This window comes from Chrysochloris asiatica, unplaced genomic scaffold (genome assembly GCF_000296735.1).
Source record: "Chrysochloris asiatica unplaced genomic scaffold, ChrAsi1.0 scaffold00064, whole genome shotgun sequence".
Taxonomy (NCBI): Eukaryota; Metazoa; Chordata; class Mammalia; order Afrosoricida; family Chrysochloridae; genus Chrysochloris; species Chrysochloris asiatica.
Genome location: NW_006408582.1, coordinates 1,320,728 through 1,344,569, shown reverse-complemented (window position 1 = coordinate 1,344,569; position 23,842 = coordinate 1,320,728). Strand labels below are relative to the sequence as shown.

The following is a 23,842-nucleotide window of genomic DNA, read 5'->3' as shown; positions in this document are numbered from 1 at the left end:
CCTTTCCAGATCTGAAGGGCCGTCGATGGCCATAGTCTCAGCTTCCTCCAGTCTCTTTTTGACTAGTAAGCCCAGTCTTTTTTTTTTTTTTTTTTTAAATAATTTTGAGTTTTTCCCCACATATTATGCTGCTCTTATCTAGAACCTACTAATGTGATCCCATTCAGGGCAGTTGGTGGTGGTAGCTAGGCACCACCTTAATTCTTCTGGTCTCAGGGTCATGGTGACTATTGTTTACATGTTCCATTAGTCCGATGGACAAGTTGAAGCATCTTCAGTTCTCATCACTCTTCCTTCTTCTGCACACGGAGACACCAATAACTGCACCTTTTAATATCTCAGACGCTGCTCATCAAAGTAGCATGTAGAATATTGTCTGTATACTGTGTTGTGCCATTGTTGGGCACATATGCTGTCTTCGTCTTTTTGCTATTTAGTGCTGCAGTGATCATCAGTGTGCATATATCTACTCGCCTATCACCTCTCTTGTACCTAAACCCTTGCTTACTTGTCATGTCTCTTAAGTTTGTACACATGCTCCGGGTCAATCCAAAAAAGTAAATGCATCATAACAGTTCTCTTCCCACTCCCTCTGTCTCCTTTCCTCCATAACTAGCTTTTCAAAAGAGCATATGTACTTTATTTATTCCCATTTTTCCTCAACCCCTTTTGTTTTAGCTCTTATTCCTATCCTGTCATTAGAACTGTTCTTAATGAAGTGGTTAGATGACCTTTTAATTTACAGACTTGGTGGTAGCGGTCAGTGTGTGCCATGGAGTTGGGTTCTGACTGGACCACTGTAACTGGACCACTGGACCAGTGACCCTGTACAGGGTTTCTGAGGCTATAAATCTTTAGAGGAGCAGAAAGCCTCATCTTTCTCCTGTGGAATGGCTGGTAGTTCCAAATTGCCGACCTTGAGGTTAGCAGACCCGACTCATTTGCATTACACTTCCAGAGCTCCTTAGTGACTTGAAAAAAGAACTATTTATTGATTCTACTGCGTCACTTGATATTGTGGATCTTTTTCCCTCCTTGAAGCCCTTTCTACTCTGGCTTCTGTGACTCTGTCATTACCTGTTTAAAGTCTTACGTCTTTCTCTGCTCTCCTGTCTTTCTAGCTTCTTTTTTTCTGTCTGCTTCTTAGATGCAGGTGTTTTCTTGAATTCTGGTTTGCTTTTTATTTCTTCTTACCTAATTCCCTCCTGGGTACTCCTGGGGATCTATCTAGCTGTGTCCAGAGCTCCACTGTGTGTTTGTCGCTCCTGATTTTATTACTCAAGTACAGATTTTATTCTGGTTCCATGTTCCTGAATGCTATCTAGACAGTTTTTCCTGATTGTCCTTATAAGTCCCTCAAACTCAGTATAGCCCAAACTTAATTCATCACTGTTCCCCCAAATCAAAGTAAAATTTCCTGTATTATTATTATTATTTTGGTTAACATTAGCATCCACCTAATCATGGATCCAGATAATGTGGGGAGGGATGCTCCTGGCATCCTCCTTTGCCTTCCCCTAACCCTAGAAGCCCTGGGGTGGTGTTGTAGGATAAGCACTGGACCACAGATTAGTTTGAACCACAGGTTGGCAAGTCAAACTCAGCAGCTACTGTTTGGAAACCCTATTCAGGGTTGCTATGAGTTGCAACCAGCTCGACAGCATTTAACCACAAACCCTTGGTGTAGGTAGACTTCCATGTCCTTTGTAATATGTGGTTTCATAGCCATCACAATTTTGACCCAGAAGTTCTTGGACTTTATCCTTAGGCTGCAATAATCATAAAATTCAAGGAAGCCTTTTATTTTTTCATGACCTTTTTGAACCCTCTTTGTATGCAAGGGTGGTTATTGTAGCATTTTTGTCCTTGGTATTTGTTGTGAGAGTTTTCTTAGTAACTTTTAAATTGTGAATTTAGTAAAGGTTTACAGATATCATCATTCCCACATTCAACATATCCTGTACTTTGTTTCATTACTATGATTGTAATCTCCATATGCCATCAGTTAACAGTATTTGCCTCTATTCACTTTAACTCTTGCATTCCCTGTGTCTTCTGCTACCTTCATCTTTCCTCTTCCAAATCTCCCTTTTGTTGTATATTGCCTTTCCTGTCATCCATGTTAACACGTGTCTACCCTCTAATCAGTGAGTGGTTTTCCCTTCCCTCCAACCCCTGCTAACCACCGTAAGGATGTCAATTTTTTGTTTTGCTTGACAAACTTTTTATTAGGATTTGAATGAAGGTTTACAGAGCAGATCATCAGTTTTGCCACAGTGGTTGCATACAGTATTTGTTTTTGTTTTTGTGTGTGTGTGATCAACTAATTTTAGTATTTTCATCCATGTTATGAGGTGTTTCCCAGATGCACCATGATTCTTCAAGTTGCTCGGTATTCCACTGTGTGTATGTACCAAAGGTTGTTTAGCCATTGTTGTGTTGGTAGGCATTTAGGCTGTCCCCATCTTTTTGATACGTCTTTTGTAGACAGCATATTGCAGGATCCTATTTTCTTATCCATTCTGCTCCTTATGTCTTTTGACTGGTACATATAATAGATTTGCATTCAGTGTAATTATCAATAGGTATGAATTGATTGTTGGTAATTTTTTGTGAGTTGTGTGTGTGTTGCTTCTGGATTCTTTGTTCCATGTAATTTATTTTCCATGCTGAGTTCATTTTGTTTATGGGTTTTCTTTTCACTTTCATTTCTATCGTGTTAATGTTTACTTAATCTTTCTGATTTTCATCTTTTTAAAATTTTGATGTGTAGGTATATTTTTCTTTGACATTACCCTGTAATTAATTTTTTTCCTGCTTAAAGTATTGTGTTTTATCTTGAAATCTACTTGACTTGTCATGTGGAGTTTCTGTATGTACACTATTCCCTTCTTTTGCTTTGTGGCAAATAATGATTTGCATTATACATTGATAATCTGTGGACCCCTATTTTCAGTCTTGTAGATTTGTTTTACTCTAAAAAGACTTCTATATCTGGATTGAGTTCTGGGTGTTGTCATGTATGGTAATCTCATGCTGTTGGTTCTCAATCCAAAACTACCTGTAGCATTTTTTGTAAAGTTGGTCTGGTCATTATAAATTCCTTTATCAGCAAATGCCCTAGTTTCCCTGTCGTATTTGAAGGACAGCTTTGCTGGGTATGTGATTCTAGTTGGTAGTGTTTTTCTTTCAGAGTTTTGTATATGCCATACCATTGGCATCTTGCCTGCATGGTTTCTGCTGAAAAACTAGAGCTTAGTCTTACTGGTTTTCCATTGTAGCTAACTTTGCAGTTTTTCCTGGACTGCTCTTAGGATTATTTCCTTGTCTTTAATTTTGGAAAGTTTGATTATCATATGTCTTCGTGATTTTTCTTTTGGGACCTATCCTGTTTTTAGGGTTCGGTTCGTTCAGCTTCTTGTCGTCTTTCATGATGCTAAAGAAGTTTTCTTCCAACAACTCTTCGACAATTTTCTCTTTGCTTATTTCTTCCTGTTCAGGAATTCTGATTACCTATCAATTGTCCCTCTTCATGGTGTCAGATTTTTTTCATTCTTTTTTTTTCTCTAATTGTTCTGGCATACTAGTATTGAGAAATTTATCTTCGAGCTCACTAATTCGGGCTTCCATTACTTTGCATGTACTTCTTTGCCCTTTCAATGCATTCTCCATTTCTGAAATCTTAAATATTAACCTTCTGGATTTCTAGTTGCAGGTTTTGTATTGTTTCAAAATTTGCATATATTTTATCTATTTGTTCTTGTAGTGCTTCCCTGAATTCTTCTGAAGTTTTCATTGTTTTCTCATTTATATGAGTTAAAATGCTGTTGTCTCCAGGGCATTTTAAATGGGATTTCATATTTGTAAAATCAAACAGTACTGTTATTGGTCCTGGAGGGGAGAAATTTTTGGTGGGATCCTGCAATTCAAGGAACTCACGAAGTGGTTGTGGAAAGGATGTGACGACAGAGTTCCAGCCCTAGATGGAGTTCCTGTTGGCCTCGGTGTTATCTATGTTCAGGGCACTCCATTCAGAAGTAATTAGAGGGGACCTTGGTGGAACTGGTTTTGGTGTGTCAGGACCACAGGGCAGCTGTGGCAGAGTGAATAGTTAAATGCTGGTCTGGTGGCTCTGCATGTGCTTTTGTAAGTCTGGAACCAAGCCACTTGAATCCAGACACCAAGTCGGCACAGCAAAGTGGCGCAGGCAGCCCCCACCTTACGCTGGTGTGGCTCCCAATCACATGACTCTTAATTCCTAGAGATCAGGATCTGTGCTGGGAGTGGATGAGGGTGAAAACTGGCTACACCTCTGGTCACCAGGGGAGTTTTGAGAAAAAGAAGAAATCACAGCTTTCTTGGTGTCTGCATGAATCTGCTCTGCTAGGCCTCCCTCCGTTGCCAAAGCTGCCTGGCCAGCAGTTCGCCAGTCAGTCTCCCTCACTTGCTGTCCCTGCTCAGCTTCTCCTCCCAGCAGGCTTCCATGTACCTCTCTAACCTTTCTTCTGAAATTCAGGGTGCCAGGATTTTCATATGTGTCTGTTTTATTTTGTCTCTCGTATCTTTGTTGTAGAGGGTCTGTGTAGTCTGTCTGCCTAGTCTACCAGTCTACCATCTTTCTGCAAGATGTTTCTCTTGGCCAGTTTTGTCTTTGCATTATCACTTGCTCTTCTCCATTTTACACTACCACTTTCTTTTAGCTTAATCAAAGCATGCTATGTGCCAGGCACTGTGTGGTGTCGGGTGCGAATGTGAAGATGAATAGGCATAGTTACTGTTCTTGAGGTTGTCAGTAGCTCTCCACGTGAAGCATGCGTGGATACAGGCTGTGACTAGAAGGACCTGACTTAGGTAAGTTATTTTAACACTCTCTCAGCTTGTTTCTTCATTGGTAAAATTAGAACAAAAATACCTACCTTTTTAGAAGTAAACAAGAAAAATGTTTATAAGATACATATGGAGACGTCAAAGATAGTACTTACTATTTTTTAATTCTTTATCAGATTTATAATCGGATCCCCAACTCAGACCCATCTTCTAACAAAACAAAGCAACTCATCTCTACTGTCAAGACGCAGAATCTTCCCAACTGTCAGCTGGTCTCCCGAAGCCACTACTCTCCTATTTACCTGTCGTTTGTCATGCTCTTGGCTGCACTGAGTTGGCAGTATCTGAGCACCCTATCCCAGGTCACAGAAGACTATGTTCAGAAAGGAGAACATTGATTTGGAATTGTCTGGAAGCTCAAGTTCATCATGAAGCGGATTTATCTTTTCTTCAAGGATGGCTATTGACTTCTTTTTTTTTGCCCATCCTATTTTAAATCCCTAAAAGAACTCTGTGTGGCTTAGACCTCTAGACACTAAAATGCAGTTGAGAAGAATATAAAAATGTGGAAGACTACATTACTCTCCTCAGCCTGGTACTTCTGGGGTGGTGGTTGTTATGTCCTGTCGAGTCAGTTCCTACTCAGAGTGACCCTGTATAGGGGTTTTGAGATTGTAAATCTTTATTGTGACAGAAAGCCTCATTTTTCTCCCAGCTATTTCTGGGTAGTGGTTACTTTTGCTTATTAGTTTGAGGCTGATGGTAGAGGATTAATTGCTACAGATTAGGTAAAATCGTTGAAATGGAACTGTCGTGAGATTTTGTTTTGCGTGAATCCTCGGTAGAATTATAATTGTTGTTAATTTGGCTCCGACTTATGGTGACCCTGCATAGGGTTTCCGAGGATCAACTGGTGGGTTTGAACCATTGACCTTGTGGTTAGCAGTTCAGTTCTTAGCCTACAGTGGCACAGCAGGACTTTGTAATTATAATAACACATATTTAATTTAAAGCAACTTTTGAATACTTTTTGTGCTAGAATATGAAGTGAATTCACTGGTTCCTGTTTTTATCACTTTATTTCTCCTCATTGGTTGAAAGTAGTAGATAATATGTCTGTAGTGGTAATTTTTCCATGTTTGTAAGAATGCAGACTGTTTTCTGTACTTGGTGGCTAACAATTAAATTCTGTATATCCTGGTACAATGACACTGTCTTGTAAAGAGGGTTCAGCTTTCAGAGAGACACAGCACGATCCCCTCCATACAATGGGTATCCTACTTCCTCCCTGTGCTGGTTTCCATTCCACCCTCCTTCCCAACCCTTCTGAGCTTTGTCCTTAGGTAAATGTCCTTTTCATCTTGAGTGGTTGACCATTCAGGGTGAGCATACCTCACTAGTGTTGTTTCCCCCTACATAACCTATATACCTTTTGGTTGAAAATTGGATCACGAGCATGGGTTCCATTTCAGAACTGAAGCACGGCTGAAGAGCCATAGTCTCAGGTTTCTGCAGTGTCTTTTGTGAAAGATTTTTATAATAAAATTAATTAGTCTGCATTTGTACAGTGCAGTTGACTTCAAAACCAGAGTGACCATGGTGGTGGTTATACACTACTAAGACAGTTCCAACTCATAGTGACCCTGTAACAGGGTTTCCAAGGCTGTAAATCTATGGGAGCAGAAAGCCTTATCTTTCTCCCACGGAGTGTCTGGTAGATTTGAACTATTGACCTTACACTTACCAACTCAGCTCATAATCCACCATACTACCAGGCCTCCTTAGGATGATCATGAGACACGTAGAAATCAAGAGTGAGTTTGTGATTGAGGAGGGATGGCAATTTGCTTTCACCTTGACATCCTTCAAAGGAGCAGCAGCCAGGAGCCCAGCCAAGTGCTGTGGCAGTGTGACTGCTGGGAAATGAAGCTGCAGCACTGTTCTTGGGATACAGCTTGTACCCCTGCCTCACTATGCTGTCATGGCGCCCTGGCTGCTTAGCTGTGCTCAGAAGCCCCCCCTCCCTTTTTTTTTTTCTCCAGAATTACTTATGATTTTAGATGAGTGGCTTTTGAAAGCCAAATGGTACTTACCCCAATTCTCCTATCACCATGATTTCAACTTCCTTTTTACCTCAGCTGAGGTTTGTTTGACACATTTCTCACCAATCATTGCTCTGAGATTCTCAGCTTGGGCAGGGGAAGAGATGGTCCTTTGCAAGGGGAATGTTTGATAAAGTCTCTCAGGGTGGGAATTGAAAAAAAAAAGTTTCTTGAAAGACCATTAATTTTTAAGCATGTATTTGGGTATTGTGTGATGCTGATGTTAAGTGCCATCGAGTTGGTTCTGACTCAATTGATACTCTATAGAGTTTCCAAGGAGTGTCTGGTCGGTTTCAATCACTGACTTTGAGTTAGTCGTACAGTGATTCTCCTACAGTGCTGCACCAGGAATCTATTTGGGTATATATATCATACATATGGAGTCCTGGTGTGGAGCTTCAGGATAATGCGCTGGATTGCAAGATCAGTTTGAACCACAAAGTTGGAGGTTCAAACCCACCATTCGCTCCTCGGAAACCCTATACAGGGTCGCTATGGGTCGGACCCATCTCAGTGGCACATAACAACATATATACACTACACTACTTTTGCTACAGTCCTTAGTGTATACTGAGTGCATGACGGAATAAATTTTGTTTTGCAGCACATAATGCTGGACTTGAATTGTTACACACATTAGCTGCCAATGAGCAGGCTCCCTGACCCATGCCAACCCATGTACAAAGAACAAAATGGATGGGCTTAGTCTGTACTTGTTGCTAAAAGCCATGCAGCACCATAGCAAGATGAAAGTCTCCACCAACAGCTGGTGACTGACTGAGTTGCAGTAGCAGAGAATGGAACTTTATTCTTCCTCGTGGGAGGCAAGAATTTGGTCATGGACTGAATGGCGGCTGTCCAACACACATAACACAACACTTTGCTCTTGTGAGCCATCCCTAACACCAACTGAGGGAGCTTCCTTAGTTTGGATCCAGAGAGTTAACAGTGCTCAGTTCCCAATCCTGTAGCATTGCAGAAAGGCCTGGGATCTGCTCCCATGAAGATGGTGCTGGTGGCAGTGTGCCAAGAAAATCCTATGGAGCAGCTGGGATCTCCATGCGTCAGAATCAGTAGCAACATCACAGTCACAACAATAGGGTTTTTTTTGTTTTTTGTTTTTAAACTATTTAAAATGTAAAACCAGGGGCCTCGTTTTTTTTCTTTTTTGCATCTGTATTTGCATCTTAATAAAAATCCAGTAGACTGGTCGATGTTATGTGCCAACTCATAGTGACCCTGTATAGGGTTTTTGAGGATCAGCTGATGGGTTTTTTGAACTGCTGACCTCGTGGTTTGCAGTCTAGTGCTGATCCTAGGGTACCTCACATCTGGCTGGGTATGTGTATTTTAAATTGGAGCGGTGATTCTGAAACAATGCTCTTCAGACCAGCTTCATTGATAACACCTGAGAACTTGTTAGACCTGCAGAATCTTTGACCCACTGGTCAAAACTTCTATGGTCCTAGCAGCAAATGTGGACTCTTGTTAATTTTTATACATAGTGAAATTAAATGCTTGGTCATCCCCCTGAAAAATGGCTCAGTAGGTCTTGGAGTCACTGGGTTGTGCAAATGTGTAAATGCTAGGTTAACATAACAGGATCTGGGTACATTTCTCAAGTAGTGGTTACGAATCGGGCTGCCAACCACAAGGTCAGCAGTTTGAAACTACCAGCTGTTCTGCAGGAAAAAGATGAGGCTTTCTGCTCCCATAAAGATTTACAGCCTCGGAAACCCTGTACAGGGTTGCTATGAGTCAGAACCGACTCTAAAGCACATTAACAACAGGCAGTTCAAAGTCAGCAGCTGCTCCTCAGAAACCCTGTACAGGGTTTCTATGAATTGGAACCGACTCAACAGCACAACAGGTGATGTAGACAAGCTCACGTTTGAATTTAAGGTCTCTGAAATCTCATTTGTTATCTAGCTGCTCCAAATCCTTTGTCACAATGCCATTCTCTAGAGGGTATTGTCACTTTCATCCAATTACTGTGGACAGGCACCAAAGAAAAATGACTTATCCCTTATTTGTGATGAGACTTGGGTAAATTTGAGGTTATTAAAGCTTTAAGATCTCTATAATCATACATACACATTGTGAGATCATTTTTCTAACAAAGGCTCCTTAACCAAGTATGAAGATATCCAACAATTCATTCTGGTACTTCTGCAAACCTCTGCTGGCCTTGGGGATGGGATGAAATCTGTTCAGTATATGGACTCTCGGTGTGGTGCTGCAGGTTAATGCACTGAACTGAGGCTTCAGCAGTTCAAACACACCAATCACTTCTTGGAAACCCTATACAGGGTCACTGAGTCAGAACTGACCGAGCACCACTTAACAATAAAGATGGAATTGCTCAACTCAGTGCTGGGAGTGGGTAGAACCACTGAAAACTTCACTGAGGCTAATAATTTATTCTAGTTGAAAATTTTAAGAATTAAATGGCTTCAAATTCATACTTCGTTAACTGTTGTGTGGTGTAGTGAATTGTTTAATGTCTCTTCTATCCTTACTCTTTGTAAACTCTTTTCTTTTTGGATATGAGTTAAGGAAGAAGCTGACAGGATGTGATTCAGCTATGGATGTTAACTGTAAAAACTTGAAACTTTAGCATGAGTATATGATGAGCCATCTTAGAAGCAGGAAGCAGCAGAACCAAGAACCAGAGCATTAGACTGAACAGTAGACTTCCCAGCCCATGGAGCAAGTAAAGCTGAGTGACTAAAGGCAAGAGGTTTGCTTGTAGATGGGTGCCTGTAGGCACTAAGTCGGTGAGCTAGATTTGCTTGACCCACAGAGCTAAAGCTCAGTGCCTTCAGGCTGAAGCTTACAGTGGGGGAGTGTGAATTGTGGGCATTTATCAGCAGCTGACTTAACTGCCCTGAATATTTTCTGACCCTGTTAACTCCTTAATAAAACCTGTAACTGGTACGTTTGAGTTGTGTGTGGCTGCTGCAATGGATCACTTAACCCAATTACGGATTAGAGAAGGTTGGGGCGATACAGTTTTTTGCCCTGGTTTTGCACATGCTCTGCAGGAGAAAGATGTCTGTTTCCCTAGAGTCAGAGTCTTGGAAGCCTGTGGGGCAGGCCTGCTCTGCCCTATAAGGTCACCCACTATACATTTGAATCAATTTGCCAGCAACTTGTGTTTTCACAAATGTTTCCTACAGAATGGTCAGGTTTTAGAGTTTATTTGAAGCTTCTGATTCTTAACTTGTGAGTTATATATATGAAGTGGAATCTTCTGGAAAGAACTCAAGTCCGGATGTATTTTGTCAGACCAGTGGAATGAGTGCTGATTCTTCTAGTTTCCTCTGTCCCCTCAAGTTACAACTGGTGTACACCATTATTTAAGGTTCTTAACTAGGGTTCTGCTATATAAGTTTGTAACCAGTAATGTAAATCAAAGTGCCACAAGGAACTCAAAATACTGTATACTGCCTCTGGCTCCACTCCTGAACCAAGAAAGCACCCAGGGAAATCTGGTCCTCTAGGAGAGTGATTATCTTGGATATATGGTGGTTTTATCAGCAGAGTCCTCAAGGGTTGTTATAAAAAGCAATGAGCAAGAACGGAGCTGAACCAGGCTTGGGAAGAGTTCAAAGGGTGGATTTCCAGAGCCGGGGTGATGAGATGACAGGGAACTAAGAGAAGAACCATGGCTTGAAAATATGGTTGGGGCAGAGAAATTAAAATTAGGTATGTTCTACCCAAGACATACCTGGGAAGAGCTGCAAGGGCACCCAGATCTAGGAGAACATGAGTCCTTCTGAGGCGAAGGACTGACAGCAACTACAGGTGCACAGGCAGTGACAAATTACCACCAGTGAAAGCAGACTTCAATTTGAAGAAACCTTTTATTGGCACAGTTCATCTTTTCCTTATTAAATTCAAAGGTAAGCAGTGATTTAAAACCAGTAAAAGCGCGTTTCTCAAACTAGTTTCACTATGGTGTTAAGAGGTGGGTAGGTCTGTAGGTCAAATCATTACCACCCAGTTTTAAGCCACACCATAGGGAGACAGTCTTTAAAATTAGCACAGCTGTTCTTAGAACTGTTGTTGGGCATGATCATTTGAGGTACATTAAAAGTAACATTTCTATTTGAAAATCATGACACAGAGAAAGTCTGCAACGTTGCAAAGTTCAATAGATGCAGGGGACCTGGTTGAATGTGGCTTTCTTCATAAGGCTGCCCCCAACCATCTTTCAACTTACTCCAGAAAGCTACTTGTCTACAGGCACTGCTTATATGTGGAAATTTAAATCTCACTAAGAATGATACTTTATATTCCTTTGGAAAACCAGAAGTCAAACCCTTTAGGTTCTCAGTGTGTCTTGCTCCCTGGAAGTGCGCCGGTGTGGAGGGTGTAGTGGATGGGCGTGGGAGCAGGGGTGGGAGAGCAGGCACTAACTACAGTACTAGTCTATGGGGAAAGGGCTCACTTTGAGCAGTGGCTTACATGGTCTGTTTGCTTTAGGAGGATCAGTCCACAGAACAGGCTGGGAAGTAGCCAGGACTTGGATTTGTCTCCCGTGGAAGACAGCTGTCTACTTCAGAATGGATCAGAGCTGATAGTAGACACAAGGTTTGGCCCAATCCAGTCCTTTGGGCCCTGAAGCATACCAGCTACTGTCTAAAACCTTATTATCTTATCTGAACTCAAAGAATAAAAGACATTCTTGCCCCTCCTTCTGTCCCCAGCCCAGCAGGTTATCTTTAGGGGGAAACTTCCCTAGGGCTGGTTGGATGGGGCCACAGCTGATTAGATCTTATTCCAGTACTGAGCAGTGCGTGGGATTCCAGCCACAATTTCTGATTCAATCCCACAGTGGTTTTCTCCTCTGAGGATTTTAAAGAAACCTGGAAAAGAAAACAGAAGTGCTTTGAAAGCATGCCTTAGGTTTTGACCTCTGACAACATATTCAGACATCCTCAAAAGATCCAGGGGAGTAAGTAAACAATACCAAGGAGTTGTACCAGCCATTTAGCCACTAAACCAGCCCTCAGCAACATGACAAGACAACCACAACCAGGCATTACCCCTCTGCTCTATCCTAAGTCGTCCTGTATGACAGCAATCACACCTAGTGTGGAAGCTGAGTTGTAAATGAGCTATGTGAAGTGGTACCATTGCCTCATCCCACCATCTTAGGATCAGAGACTGTCTTTAGGCAAAGGAAAACCCCAGCTACTACCACCACTTGGGAAGTTGAAGGCCTAAGATGGCCACTATGTTCTGGCTCATAACTCTCTAGGAAGCGTTGTTGTTGTTGTTATGTGCCATCGAGTCAGTTCCGACCCATAGCGACCCTGTATAGGGTTTCCGAGGGTGTAAATCTTTACGGGAGTAGAAAGCCTCATCTTTCTCCCGTGGTGCAGCTGGTAGTTTCGAACTGCTGACCTTAAGGTTCGCAGCCCGATTCGTAACCACTACGCTACCAGAGCGTTAGACAATCTTAATGTATTCTTAGTAAGAAGAGAGCAGCTACTCACCATTTTCACCCCAATCAGTGTTCCAGGAGTTGGCAGCCAGCCAGTAAGGTGTGCCCTCCTCTACTCCCCAGCCCAGAATACGGATGGCGTGGCCCCCCACCTCCTCTCCAGTTACATGTTTGTACACTCCTGAGAAAAGAAAGAAAAAACTGGGTTCAGTCCAAGCCAGAGTCACTGCCCCATCTCCTACAGCATCATTCAACTCAGCTGTCTGCCTTTCAGCTTGGAGAAACACGTTCCAGAAAGTACTAAGAGGTTTTGTATGTGGAAAGCACTAAAACAAGCTGTTTAAAAGTGGGCCCTCTAGGAGTGGAGGCCCCTGGGACCATCAGGAAGAACAGCGAAGAGCAGCACCCTACCCAGAGAAGCAGTGACGCCAGAGAAGATGACGTGGAGAGATGGAGCAGCTGGGGACTTTAGACCCAGAGAGGGAGAGGGAGTTTGTGCTGCCGACCAGGAGGCAGGCTTGCAGGGTATACCCTTAGGTTGATTGATGATGCACGGAGGGGACTGTAACCATGGCAATGAAACAATATACGATAGGATGAATATAAAACTAATGTTTTCCCATGTAAACTATCACATAATTCACAATAAAACATTTAAAAAAACAAACAAAAAAGTGGGTCCTATAAAACTCGGGTCCATGAGAAGGCTCCAGTGCTTCCCACAAATATTAGGCCCACGCTCAGAAACCCTGTACAGGGTCGCTATGGGTCGGAACCGACTCGAAGGCACTTAACAACAACAACAATATTCATTTAAATATATTTTTAAAAAACATCCAAATGTGTTGAGTAACTATCAAAATTGTTGTTATGTGCTGTGGGTCAGTTCCGACTCATAGCGACCCTGTACAGGGCTTCCAAGGCTGTAAATCTTTATGGCAGCAGAAAACTCCATCTTTTTTCCGCGGTGCATTTGGTAGTTTCAAACTGCTGATCCTGAGGTTAGTAGCCCAATTTGTAACCACTATGCTACCAGAGCTCCTTTACTATCAAAACAGAGTCCATCAAAATGTATGCTCATTGGCTTTAAAAACACAATTAATCCCCTCTTAAGACTGAAACTCAAGGAGCTCTGGTAGCGTAGTGGTTATGAATTGGGTTGTTAACCTCAGGGTCAGCAGTTCGAAACTACCAGCTGCTCTGAAGGAGAAAGATGAGGCTTTCTGCTGCCATAAAGATTTACAGCTTCAGAAACCCTGTACAGGGTCGCTATGAGTCGGAACTGACTCCACAGCACATAACAACAACAACAACAAGACAAACTCAAAGGGAACACATGAGCAGCCATGTAAGCTTGCTGGCAACCACACTGATCTAGTGGTGAGTGGAAGAGGGGGAAAGGTAGCAATGAAGAAACGGGCTGAGTTCAACCACTGACCTGGAGATGAGAGAGAGAAGAGGAAGGGCTGGTTGGTCCAAAGTATGATGAAACCTAGGGACACCTGAGCCCATGGACAACGACATAGCCACAGAGGGCTAGAGCTGAAAGTGAAGAATCCAGCTGATATGAAGTGAGGGGAAAGGCACAAGAACACCCAAACTTGCAGATAGTACCCATCTGACCTAGCCTCAATACCTTGATAATCAGAAGTCAACTAGAGGAAAATTACAAAACAAAATTTTTTTTTTGATAAAGGAAAAGAGGGTAAGTTGCTACAATTTGATGAACCTGACCTATACTCATGGAGGTAGTAACTCTAAACACCAACAGAGAGAGAAGGACTCTTCACATCAAGTATCAATGCTATCCCCTATGTATACAGGGTAGATAGGGACGGGCAACTTAGACACTGGCTACCTAAAATGAGGGGGTGATAAAGTGACTGGCTTACAAGGTTTCAAGAGGGAGTTTAGTTTGAGAGTGTGTGTGGGAAGAGTCCTCACTGAATAGTTTTCATCTTGTCTAGATGGGTATGGTAAAAAGAGATGGGGATAAGATTCATATGATTCAACAGTGAGTAATTGTTATCATGACTAACTGCAACTATCACAATTGTACAGGTAGATGTTCTCTGGTAGCATAGTGGTTATGAATTGGGTTGTGAACTGCAAGGTCAGCAGTTCGAAACTACTGTTCCGTGGGAGAAAGATGAGGCTTTCTGCTCCCGTAAAGATTTACAACCCCGGAAACCCTGTACAGGATGGCTGTGAGTTGGAACTGACTCCACAGCACATAACCACCACCACCAGTTAGTCTTACAGTCCAGAAAGAGAGGACCCTAGGACCACCAAGGGAGAAGAGCACAAATGGAATGCCTATCCAGAGAAGCAGTGACACCAAAGATGGTGGCAGAGATGGGGACACGGAGAGAGGGAGCAGCTGAGGACTCTAGATTCATGGAAAGAAAGGGAATGAGCTGACCGCCAGGAGGTAGATATTATATGTATGCCTGAGTGTTTAAAATATATCCTAAGAGTTGGGAGCTTTAGATTTTTTAATCTAACAGAATGTAAATGAAAGAAACCCAGTCAGCAAACACTGAGACTGTTCTATGAAATAAGACGGCTTTAAGGAGCCCTGGGTTAAGCACTTGGCTGTTAACTGCTAACTGCAAGGTTGGCATTTGAATCCACCCAGTGGTTCCATGGAAGAAAGACCTGAGGCTCTGCTCCGATAAAGCATACAGCCTAGATAAAAGACCTATGGGGCAGTTCTACTTGCCTGGTGAGTTGAAACTGACAACACCTGACAACCACAACAAACCAGCTCTAGGGGGCAGGGACTGTATAATTTCCATGGTTTGAATCCCCACAGCAATATCTACTATGTTATGTGTTGGGCATGATGCTAGGCTGTCAAAGACAAAGATGACTAAAGACATCAAACCTACAGATATAATGTGAACATGCTGAAAAACTACTGGCGGCCAAAGGTAGGAGTGACCAACTGCTAGGGAAGCCCAGAAAAGACTTCACAGAGAAGAGCTGGGTTTTAAGGGATGAGTAGAAAAAATTGGAGAGGACATCTGGAATAGCTTGTGCAGAAGCCATGAATGTGAGCAAGAGGGAGCTGAGAGCAGTGATTATAAAGATTGTTGAGGACCCAATTCTACCTGATATTCAAGGAAGGATGAGAACCAGTTAAAAGGCTTTCTCACAGAGCATCTTCTTCCCCTACCCACCAAGAAAGGGCCTGATGATGGTGGCTGTTGGTTCATATGTATCCATCTTGGCACCGAAGTGTAGTCCTCCCCAATAGCTGTCAACAGGCATCAATACATACCGGACCTGTACACCAGGAAGTCTGTGTATACAGAGAAGGCTCCCTCTACTGGGCCATTTTTGTAAATCTCAGTCATGATCTCTCGCTCAGAGGAAGGGACGCTGTAGGAATTATACCCTGGAAAATTAAACAGGTCAAGTTAGGACGGAATCATGCCTTCTGCTGTTTCATCATTCACTGAGTCACTGTGGGCCTCCAGGAAAAGATGGTGCATACAGGAGAGTCAGGGAAAGCGTCCCTGAAAATAAATGATTGGGCTGGCTCTGAAGGATATGAGAAGTAGATAGTATATTCAGAGTCTCTACACTAGGCAGCACCGTGAGCATGAGGAGCTGGAAGAAGGCCAGAGTGGTAGCCTAGAACTATTCTAGGACAGATTGTTGTTTTAAGTGCTGTAGAGTCAGTTTCAGCTCAGTTACCCTGTATAGGGTTTACAAGGAGCAGCTGGTGAGTTTCAACTGCCAACCTTGCGGTTCAAACTGATCTAGCTTATCCTATAGCGCCACACCAGGACAGATTACCCCCTTATAAAATGAGGGGTTTAGTCCTTTCCAGCTCTGAAGTTCTGTGGTTCTAAGACAACATTCCTGATGCTGAATTCCGAGTACAGACAGGCTTGTGGAAAGAGACATTACCTTCTCTTTCTTCATCCTAGTGTTCATTGCCCTGGCTGCTTTCCTTTGGCCTAAGGGACCATGTCATCCGATTCCCAGGTTTCAGGGTAGAGACTTGGTAGGCCCAGTCCCATCTTACCATAGTGCTTGTCGTCTTTGTACGATGGGGAATAGCCAGCCTCACAGGTCTTGCTGCATTTAGGAGTCTCTCCCTCTCCTTTGCATTGGGGCCGGGACCCATTGACGTGGTGCTCACATGGAGGGATGGAATAGGGTCTGCAACCTATTGGGGATCAAAAAGAAAGGTCAGTCGACAGCACCCCCAGAGAGGCCTATAGACTAGGCAAAAGAACTGGGGTCAGGGATAGTGTGAACATTAATTACTCTATAATTTGCAGCATTATACTCTTCTTCTACTACTGTTACTTCTGCTGTAGAAAGTTATTTCCACCTATTTTCTAACTCAGTATTCTAACTTGCCCTTATCCCTCGCTGCATAATGCTGTATTAGAGGAAAACCAAACCATTATTACTCATTGTTTACAAAACCCATCTGGTCAGATATGGACTGAGAACAGACACTCACCTACATGAGACTTATAGAGGCCACCAGAAACCAGACCTTTCTTAGTCCAGAAGTTCCAAGCTCCAGCAGGAAAGCCCCCATTGCAGCTAGGAAGAGAGTCATTTGTTAAATTCAAATTCATTGTGAGAGAAGCTCTAGAGGCTTCCCGCTGCCAAGATCCACCACCGCCTCTAGCAGTATTCCTGAAGCAGTTTATCCTCCCCTGGATAGCCACTAGGGATCCTCCAGGTCAGCTGCATGGGAGAAGATGAGGCTGCTTGCTCCTGTGAATATTTACAGCCTTAGAAACACTAGGGCACAGTTCTACTTTGTCCTACAGGGTCACTATGAATCGGAATTGTCTCAACGGCTGTGGGTTTGGTGGGCTGTGGGCAATTCACTTCTAGGAGATCGCTAAACTCCCAATCCACCTGCTGAGATCCTCAACAAGGCAGTTCCATTCTGGAAACAACTCAACACCAGTGGGTGTGCTTTTTTTGGTTTGGAAGAAAAGGGAACAAGTGATTTCAGAACCCAGGTCTGGAGTCAGAAAGTTAACCCAATATTCCGAGAGTAGCTGTTTTCCTAGGTTCCCACTGCCTGCCACAGCTCTGTGCCAACAGTCTGGTTTTAGATGTACCCAAGGAAATAGTAGTCACACTAAGCTCTGCTTCCAAACTTCCCAGCTCTCCAGGCTGTCTCAAGTAAGAATGATGACTCTTTCAACTTGAAGGGGTGTTTAGGGAAAGAGTATCACTCTTTCTGATAGAACTCTCATGGACTCACTTTCCACAAATTCTCCAACTGAGGAAGCTTGGGCCTAACAGCCTCCTAGCGCCATTCCTTGGGTCCCTGGGCCTCCCTTGGTGGAAGGTGCTGCCTGCCGCAAACTCACCCGTCCCCACACTCCATGTGACAGCAGGTGAGCAAGTCCTCTGCCGACACCTCCACATTGACGTTTGCATTGGTGTGGATGCAGATCCGGTCAGAGATGGCCTCCACAGCCCCAAATGCCTGCAGGAACAACCCCCCACCCCATGCCCAGATGAAAGGCCAGCACGTCTCAACTGTGGTCCTCAGGAGAAGATGGACCACACACACTCCAGTGATGGCCTTGACGGACCACAGTGAGCACCTCAAACCTTCCTGGTTGCTAGTCTCTCGGAGTGTCAGGTTAGGGCAAGGGGCTGAAGCTGAGCTGCAAAGCAAGAGATCAATCCACCCCAAACCTCTACCTGGTTACTAGATTCATTTCTGAAATGGATAGTCTTGTTTTTTTTAAACATCATTTGTCAATGTAGATGAAACCTACATGGAGCAGTATAGGGTCAGAGTAAGTGGTATTTACTGAGGGACTAGGATAGAAGGAGCTCTGGTAGCGTAGTGGTTATGAATCGGGCTGCAAACCGCAAGGTCAGCAGTTTGAAACTACCAGCTGTTCCGTGGGAGAAAGTTGAGGCTTTCTGCTCCCGTAAAGATTTACAGCCTCGGAAACCCTGTGCAGAGTCGCTATGGGTCGGAACCGACTCCATGGCACATAACAACAACAAGGATAGAATACAAAATAAGAGAACTGAACACCGCTTTAAAAGGAACACACACAGTGCTTACAATCTATAAGGTTCTCTCGCATCTATTATCCTACCTAAGGAGTCCTTGGTGGTGCAGTGTGTTAAGTGTAGGTTGCTAAACTGAAAGGCTGGCAGTTCAAACATACCAGCTGCTCCACAGAAGAATGAGGCAATTTGCTTCTATAAAGATTTACAGCCTCAGAAACAACAAGGAGCAGTTCTCTCCTGTCCTGAAGAATCAACTCAGCGGCAATGGGGTGGGTTAGCCCACATCAACCTCATGACCATAGTGCTGCTCATGATTTTTACATGGCGTTTAAGTAACCGTTGGCCCCACCTCACATCCTATGACCACTCCCCTAATGTGCTCCCGCCCATAGCCCTCCTCAGCTAGCAGGCCTTACCCAACAAGAGCCACAGGAACCCTGGTCTCTGATTTCTTTGATGGTTGGACAATTTGGCCAGTTGTCCCGGGCATCAAAGTTATCAGGCAGATCCATGTCATCAGCCAAGTGAACTCTGGATAAAGGAAGGTCTTCATTAAAACTCACTCTCCCACACAGTTTACCACTTAGAAGGAAGTGAGGCACATGGAAGACATGTAGAGGAGAAAGTCTGCAGGACTGAAGTCCCCTTGGAACAAATTCTTCTGCTCCGAACAACTTCTCATTTTATGTGTTTCTTTCTCGATGTATTTTATGAATATATTATAAGAATTTTAAGCACTGGACTGCTAACCCCAAGGTCAGCAGTGCAAACCCACCAGATGCTCTCAGAAAGTCTTATCTATACAGGGTCGCTTTGAGTTGGAACCAACTCGATGGCACTTAACAACAACATTCCAAGAGTTTTAGTGATGGGGTACAGATAAGTAACCGTGTTTCTTACTTCAGCTGCCTTACCCCTATCATAAGCCCCTTCCCATATTCCTCACAGATTTTTTTATGTCATCTTCGTCGTGTATATAGTGGTGTGTACCCTAACTTGAAGATTCCATCTTCCCTGTTGGACATTTCTAATACTTCCTAAGATAATTATAGTTGCATGAAAGAGCCATCACAGAGTTCTTCATAAAAACAAAGCACGAATGATAGATCACTTGGCATTCCTCCAATTATTTGAAAAGGAGTCCATGTAGAACTTGCAGACCCACACCAAGTCTTTCCTACCTGGGGCCTTTCTTACAGGGTTCCTAAACTAACCTGATGAAGCCCAACAGAAAACACTGCCATTATGACTGAGCCCTGGAACTCTAATATCTCTGCAGCTTAGAGGAAAATGAGAGCTACTGTTGCCCAGGGAGACTTCTTTCTTTGCTCTTTCCCAGTCCTCACGCAAGCTCCTGCTGCCTGTGTCCCAGCCGCTGGCATGGTGCAGGCACTCACCGCTGAGGCAGCTTGGGTCCATTCAGCATGGTGCCACACAGCCTCTTCAGGTAGCTCATATCCACGTTGTAGAAGTTGTGGCCAGCCTGGAAAAGAGCCCTGTGGCTGTCATCCTCAGTAGAAGGGGGTGTTTGCCAGGAAAGGGGTGAATGTGTGTGTGCACATGGAGGCCAGAGGCCCTGACCAGCCCAGAGTCCTTGTCAGGAGAGTTCAGCTTGTCAGAAGACCGGTGGGTGTCTTCTCTGACTAGCTACCAACTGCTAACTAGAAGAGAAACCTTCCCGCAACCCCAGGTCTCAATGCTGAGCAGTCAGGAAAGCGCTGGATAGGTAAAGTACCACTCCTCACACTAGTGGGGTCCTTTACAGGCTCTCCTAGCTTATGGCCACATTTATCTAAAGCACATTTATTTCCCTAGAGACAGACAGACACACACACACAGAGCAAAGGACAAGAGTGGTAGGGACATTGTCTTGAGCCTAGATGACTCTGAATCAGGGCCATTTCCCCAGTGTCCCGGAAGAATGTCCTTCAGGCCCCAGCTGGAGCCAACTCACTCAGGAGCGAGAATGAACAGCCCAGCCTGCAGGCAGGTCCACAGGGACAAACACCACCTCACAACCCACCTGCCATGTAGTGTTATATTTGTTGACAAAGTTGACCAGCTCCTCCGACAGGGACTGGAAATGAAGACTGCCCCAGGCACTGGTCAGTGTCAGCAGACAGCAGAGGGTGGTTAAGAAGTACCGCATTTTGGAAGCTGGATCCTGGATTGACCTAAGAAGAAAAGGACACTAGCCATCAGGATACTTCCCTCTCACTTGGTTAAAGTGCTCACTACAAAGGCACCTGCTCAGGGGAATATGCTTCTGGTGCCAGGGACCTCCGCATGACCTAGCAGTCAGAAAACCCTTGTTCTTGTCCAGGCTCTGCCATTTGCCCCCTTGCGGCTGCAATCCTTAAGGACCCACAGTGTCCATGGTTACCATGCCCTGGCCTTGATGTCCTGTGTACCCATGGCACACGAATGGTGTGCACTTCTCCTTCACACAAGTGGCTGTGGTCTGAGCACTGAAGTCCTACTCAGTTTCAGGCCAGTGATGCACGGCTGCTCAGCCCCTCCTGTGCAGGGAGAGCCATATGGTAGGAGCCTGTCTCCTTGGGTCAGCTCAGAGAAGGAGCAGTCCTCTCATTCTTTAGGCTGACAGGGGAACCAGCCCTCACCCAAACTTGGCTTCCCTGAACTGCAGGTTCAGGACCTGAAGAACCCAATGTGAACCTAAGGTTGAGCCCCAACTCTGGAGCCTAGATGCTGCCTGGGGGTAGAACCAGGCTGAACAGCCGCCACAACATCTGGGCTCTGCATCCAAGGCCCTGCCTGGTGTCTCCCATGTCCTCGCCGTGACGGCTGACAGCAGCTACTAGGCTTGCACTTAGCTCCATTCCTCATAGGAGCTGTTCAGGACGCAAATGCAAAATGTATTTATCTCTAAAGCTTTCCAAAGTCACCAGCAGGAATCTGAAAGGGATAAACTATGTGCCTACTTTATACAAATAGTTAATACATATTATGGTTCTTTAAAATGTGCTAGACACACATAGAGTCAGTGACTAAGAAATGACTGTTCTGAACGATTTCTCGTGGCCCTTTGATTGCACCACACTGTTGTTCTAAACAGCGGCCCAGCCCAAGAAGGGGAGGTATGTAATAACCACAAATACTCAGGGCCTTGTAGAACCAGGTACAGAAGGTCAAACTGCTGGACAATCCAAGAGGTAAGAGACCAGGTGGTGGTGGTGGTGTGTGTTTCGGGGCAAGCAGGGGTGGGTGGAATCAGTGTATATGGGATGTGGGGAGAGAATCCAGAAAATGAGGGCATGGCAGACTGGCCTGAGCCCAGGACCACTCTGTCCTTTCCTGCGTTTAGACTTAGGAAGGTACTTCATCTCAGAACCTGTTCTCGTCATTCTTTGGGGCCTGATTACCCATACCCATAATGAAAGGAGCGGAACAGGTACCACACCACTGTGCTGAGTTTTCCCCACAGGAACACAGCACTGCAGAGGTTACAGAAGGAGAAGGAGGAGGCAGGAGTCACACAGACACTGGGATCAGAGCCGGCCTCTGTCACTTAGTATGTGATTTTGGTGAGCCGCCCTTTATGAACTTCAGTTAAGTCATCTGTAAGATGAAAACGTCAATACCCAATCCCGGGAGCTTGTTAGGCAAACTGCTCCTGTACAAGGCAGTGTGGGTGTGCCAATACATGCCAGTTCCCTTTCCCTTACTGGGGGGCTATTTCCTTGCTCCAATTTCCTAGACTTCAGATTAGAGACATGTCCTCTACGGGGCACAGATATCCCCACAGATAAAGCAGTGGTGGTAGTTCAGCAATAGAGACGTAAGTTCAATTCCCAGCAAATGCAGTTTATGTGCAGCCACCACTGTCTGTCAGTGGAGGTTTATGCATTGCTATGGGAGTCCTGGTGTGGTGCTGTGGGTTAATGCAACAGACTGTAAAGCCGTTTGAACTGCAAGGTTGGTGGTTCAAGCTCACCAGTCACTCCTTGGGAACCCTATACAGGATCGCTATGGGTCAGAACCGACTTGACAGCACGTAACAACAACAACAACATGATGCTTGCTAAACAGGTTTCGGAGGAGCTTCCAAGGCTAAGAGAGAGCAGGAAGAAAGGTCTGGTAATCTACTTCTGAAAAATCAGCCAATGAAAACCCTACAGAACACAAAGGTCAGATCCTGTTGTGACTAGCATAACCAGAAGTTAACAACTGTCCAAAAGACTTGTCTGGAGACTGAGCTAGCCTGAACTGGGATACAAGGGTTCTAACATGCTGCTCTAGGAACTCTCAGAACCTGGGTCTCTGCAGCAGGACCTGGTGAAGCCAGGGGGCTTGAGCTTGATGGAGTTAGATACACCAGCTCAGCATCCTTCCCTCCACAGGTACTCAGCCACTCATTGCTCTATGTGAGACCTCAGCCAGGGCAAAGAGAAGCTCACCTGGTCCAAACCCTTATTTGACAGATGTGGAAACAGGTAATAGAAGCGGCAGAACTTGCCCAAGATCACACAGAGAGGCCGTGGGGAGGTGGACACACCTGTACTAGCCTCCTGCTCAGCTTGTCAGTCCACCCAACAACTAGTCTATCTTCCAGATCACAGTGCTGCCATAAGAATCGAGTCCCCACTGTCAAAGATAAACCATCCCATCCTTCCTCATCACACCACTTTTTCTCACGGTTGCCCTCCTCTGGTTTGCCTTTACTTCGCTTTAGCAAACTGGCCTACATGCTTGGTTCAATACCACTCCATCACAACAGGAGAAAGCCTCAAAATACACAGAGTAAGAGAGACTAGTTTACATTTACTATGGACCAGGTTCATAATGGACTCCTGGTGTGGTGCTGTAGGATTAACACTGGACTGCAAACCACAAGGTCGGCAGTTCAAACCCATCAGATACTCCTAGGAAACCCCATACAGGGTCGCTATGTGTTGGAGAACCAACTCAACGGCACTTAACAGCAGCGGCAACAGGCTCATAATATCCTGACAAGTACTAGTATCCCCATCCTACAGATGGAGAAACTGAAGGATTCCAGAGGGGTTGAGTGATTTGCCCAAGGACAAACGACAGGTGGAGGCAGGATTCAGACCCAGGCAGCCCATGTGAACCCTACTCTACGCCGTAAAGCATCAGACACCTACCTTCACAAGCTCTAATTAGTCATGGCTATTAATGGGGCTGCCAGTCCTTTCATCACTTGGCAAGTACAGACAGGCCCGCTTCATAACTGGGAAAATTCTTACGGCATTAAGAAGAAAAGAAGAACTTGTTTGTTTGAGAGTCCCTTTTGATAAGTCCCTCAGGGAGTATTCCCTGGTGGGTTATGAATTCTACTAAGTATCATCACACATAGCTGATGTTATTCCTTGCAATATCTTTACATTTTCACTCATCATTTTATCACTTCCATTTTGTTGAGAGTGACACTTGGAAAGTCTTGAGATTATTGTGGTAA

At 44.4% G+C, this 23,842-nt stretch overlaps 2 protein-coding genes across 4 annotated transcripts in view; one reads left to right on the top strand and one right to left on the bottom strand.

Annotated features, from left to right (window-relative positions):
* The window catches only part of FDFT1 (farnesyl-diphosphate farnesyltransferase 1), a 42,094-nt gene extending 36,759 nt beyond the window's left edge, over positions 1-5,335 (top strand). The window contains exon 7 of one of the 3 annotated variants that reach the window (XM_006864321.1): positions 5,004-5,335. In XM_006864321.1, the coding sequence (XP_006864383.1) occupies positions 5,004-5,225 (222 nt within the window). In that variant the 3' untranslated portion in view covers positions 5,226-5,335. The remainder of the gene's footprint in view (positions 1-5,003) is intronic. The other 2 variants (XM_006864322.1, XM_006864323.1) reach the window with 2 other exon arrangements.
* A 6,367-nt stretch (positions 5,336-11,702) lies between these two features.
* CTSB (cathepsin B) lies at positions 11,703-20,551 on the bottom strand. Its single transcript, XM_006864424.1, has 9 exons — positions 20,426-20,551; positions 19,800-19,885; positions 18,819-18,933; positions 17,739-17,857; positions 16,865-16,950; positions 16,418-16,561; positions 15,665-15,781; positions 12,434-12,562; positions 11,703-11,800 (listed from the first exon to the last, which is right to left on the bottom strand). The coding sequence occupies exons 1-9, from the start codon at positions 20,549-20,551 to the stop codon at positions 11,703-11,705; spliced, it is 1,020 nt and encodes a 339-aa protein (XP_006864486.1).
* Between the last annotated feature and the right edge of the window lie 3,291 nt (positions 20,552-23,842).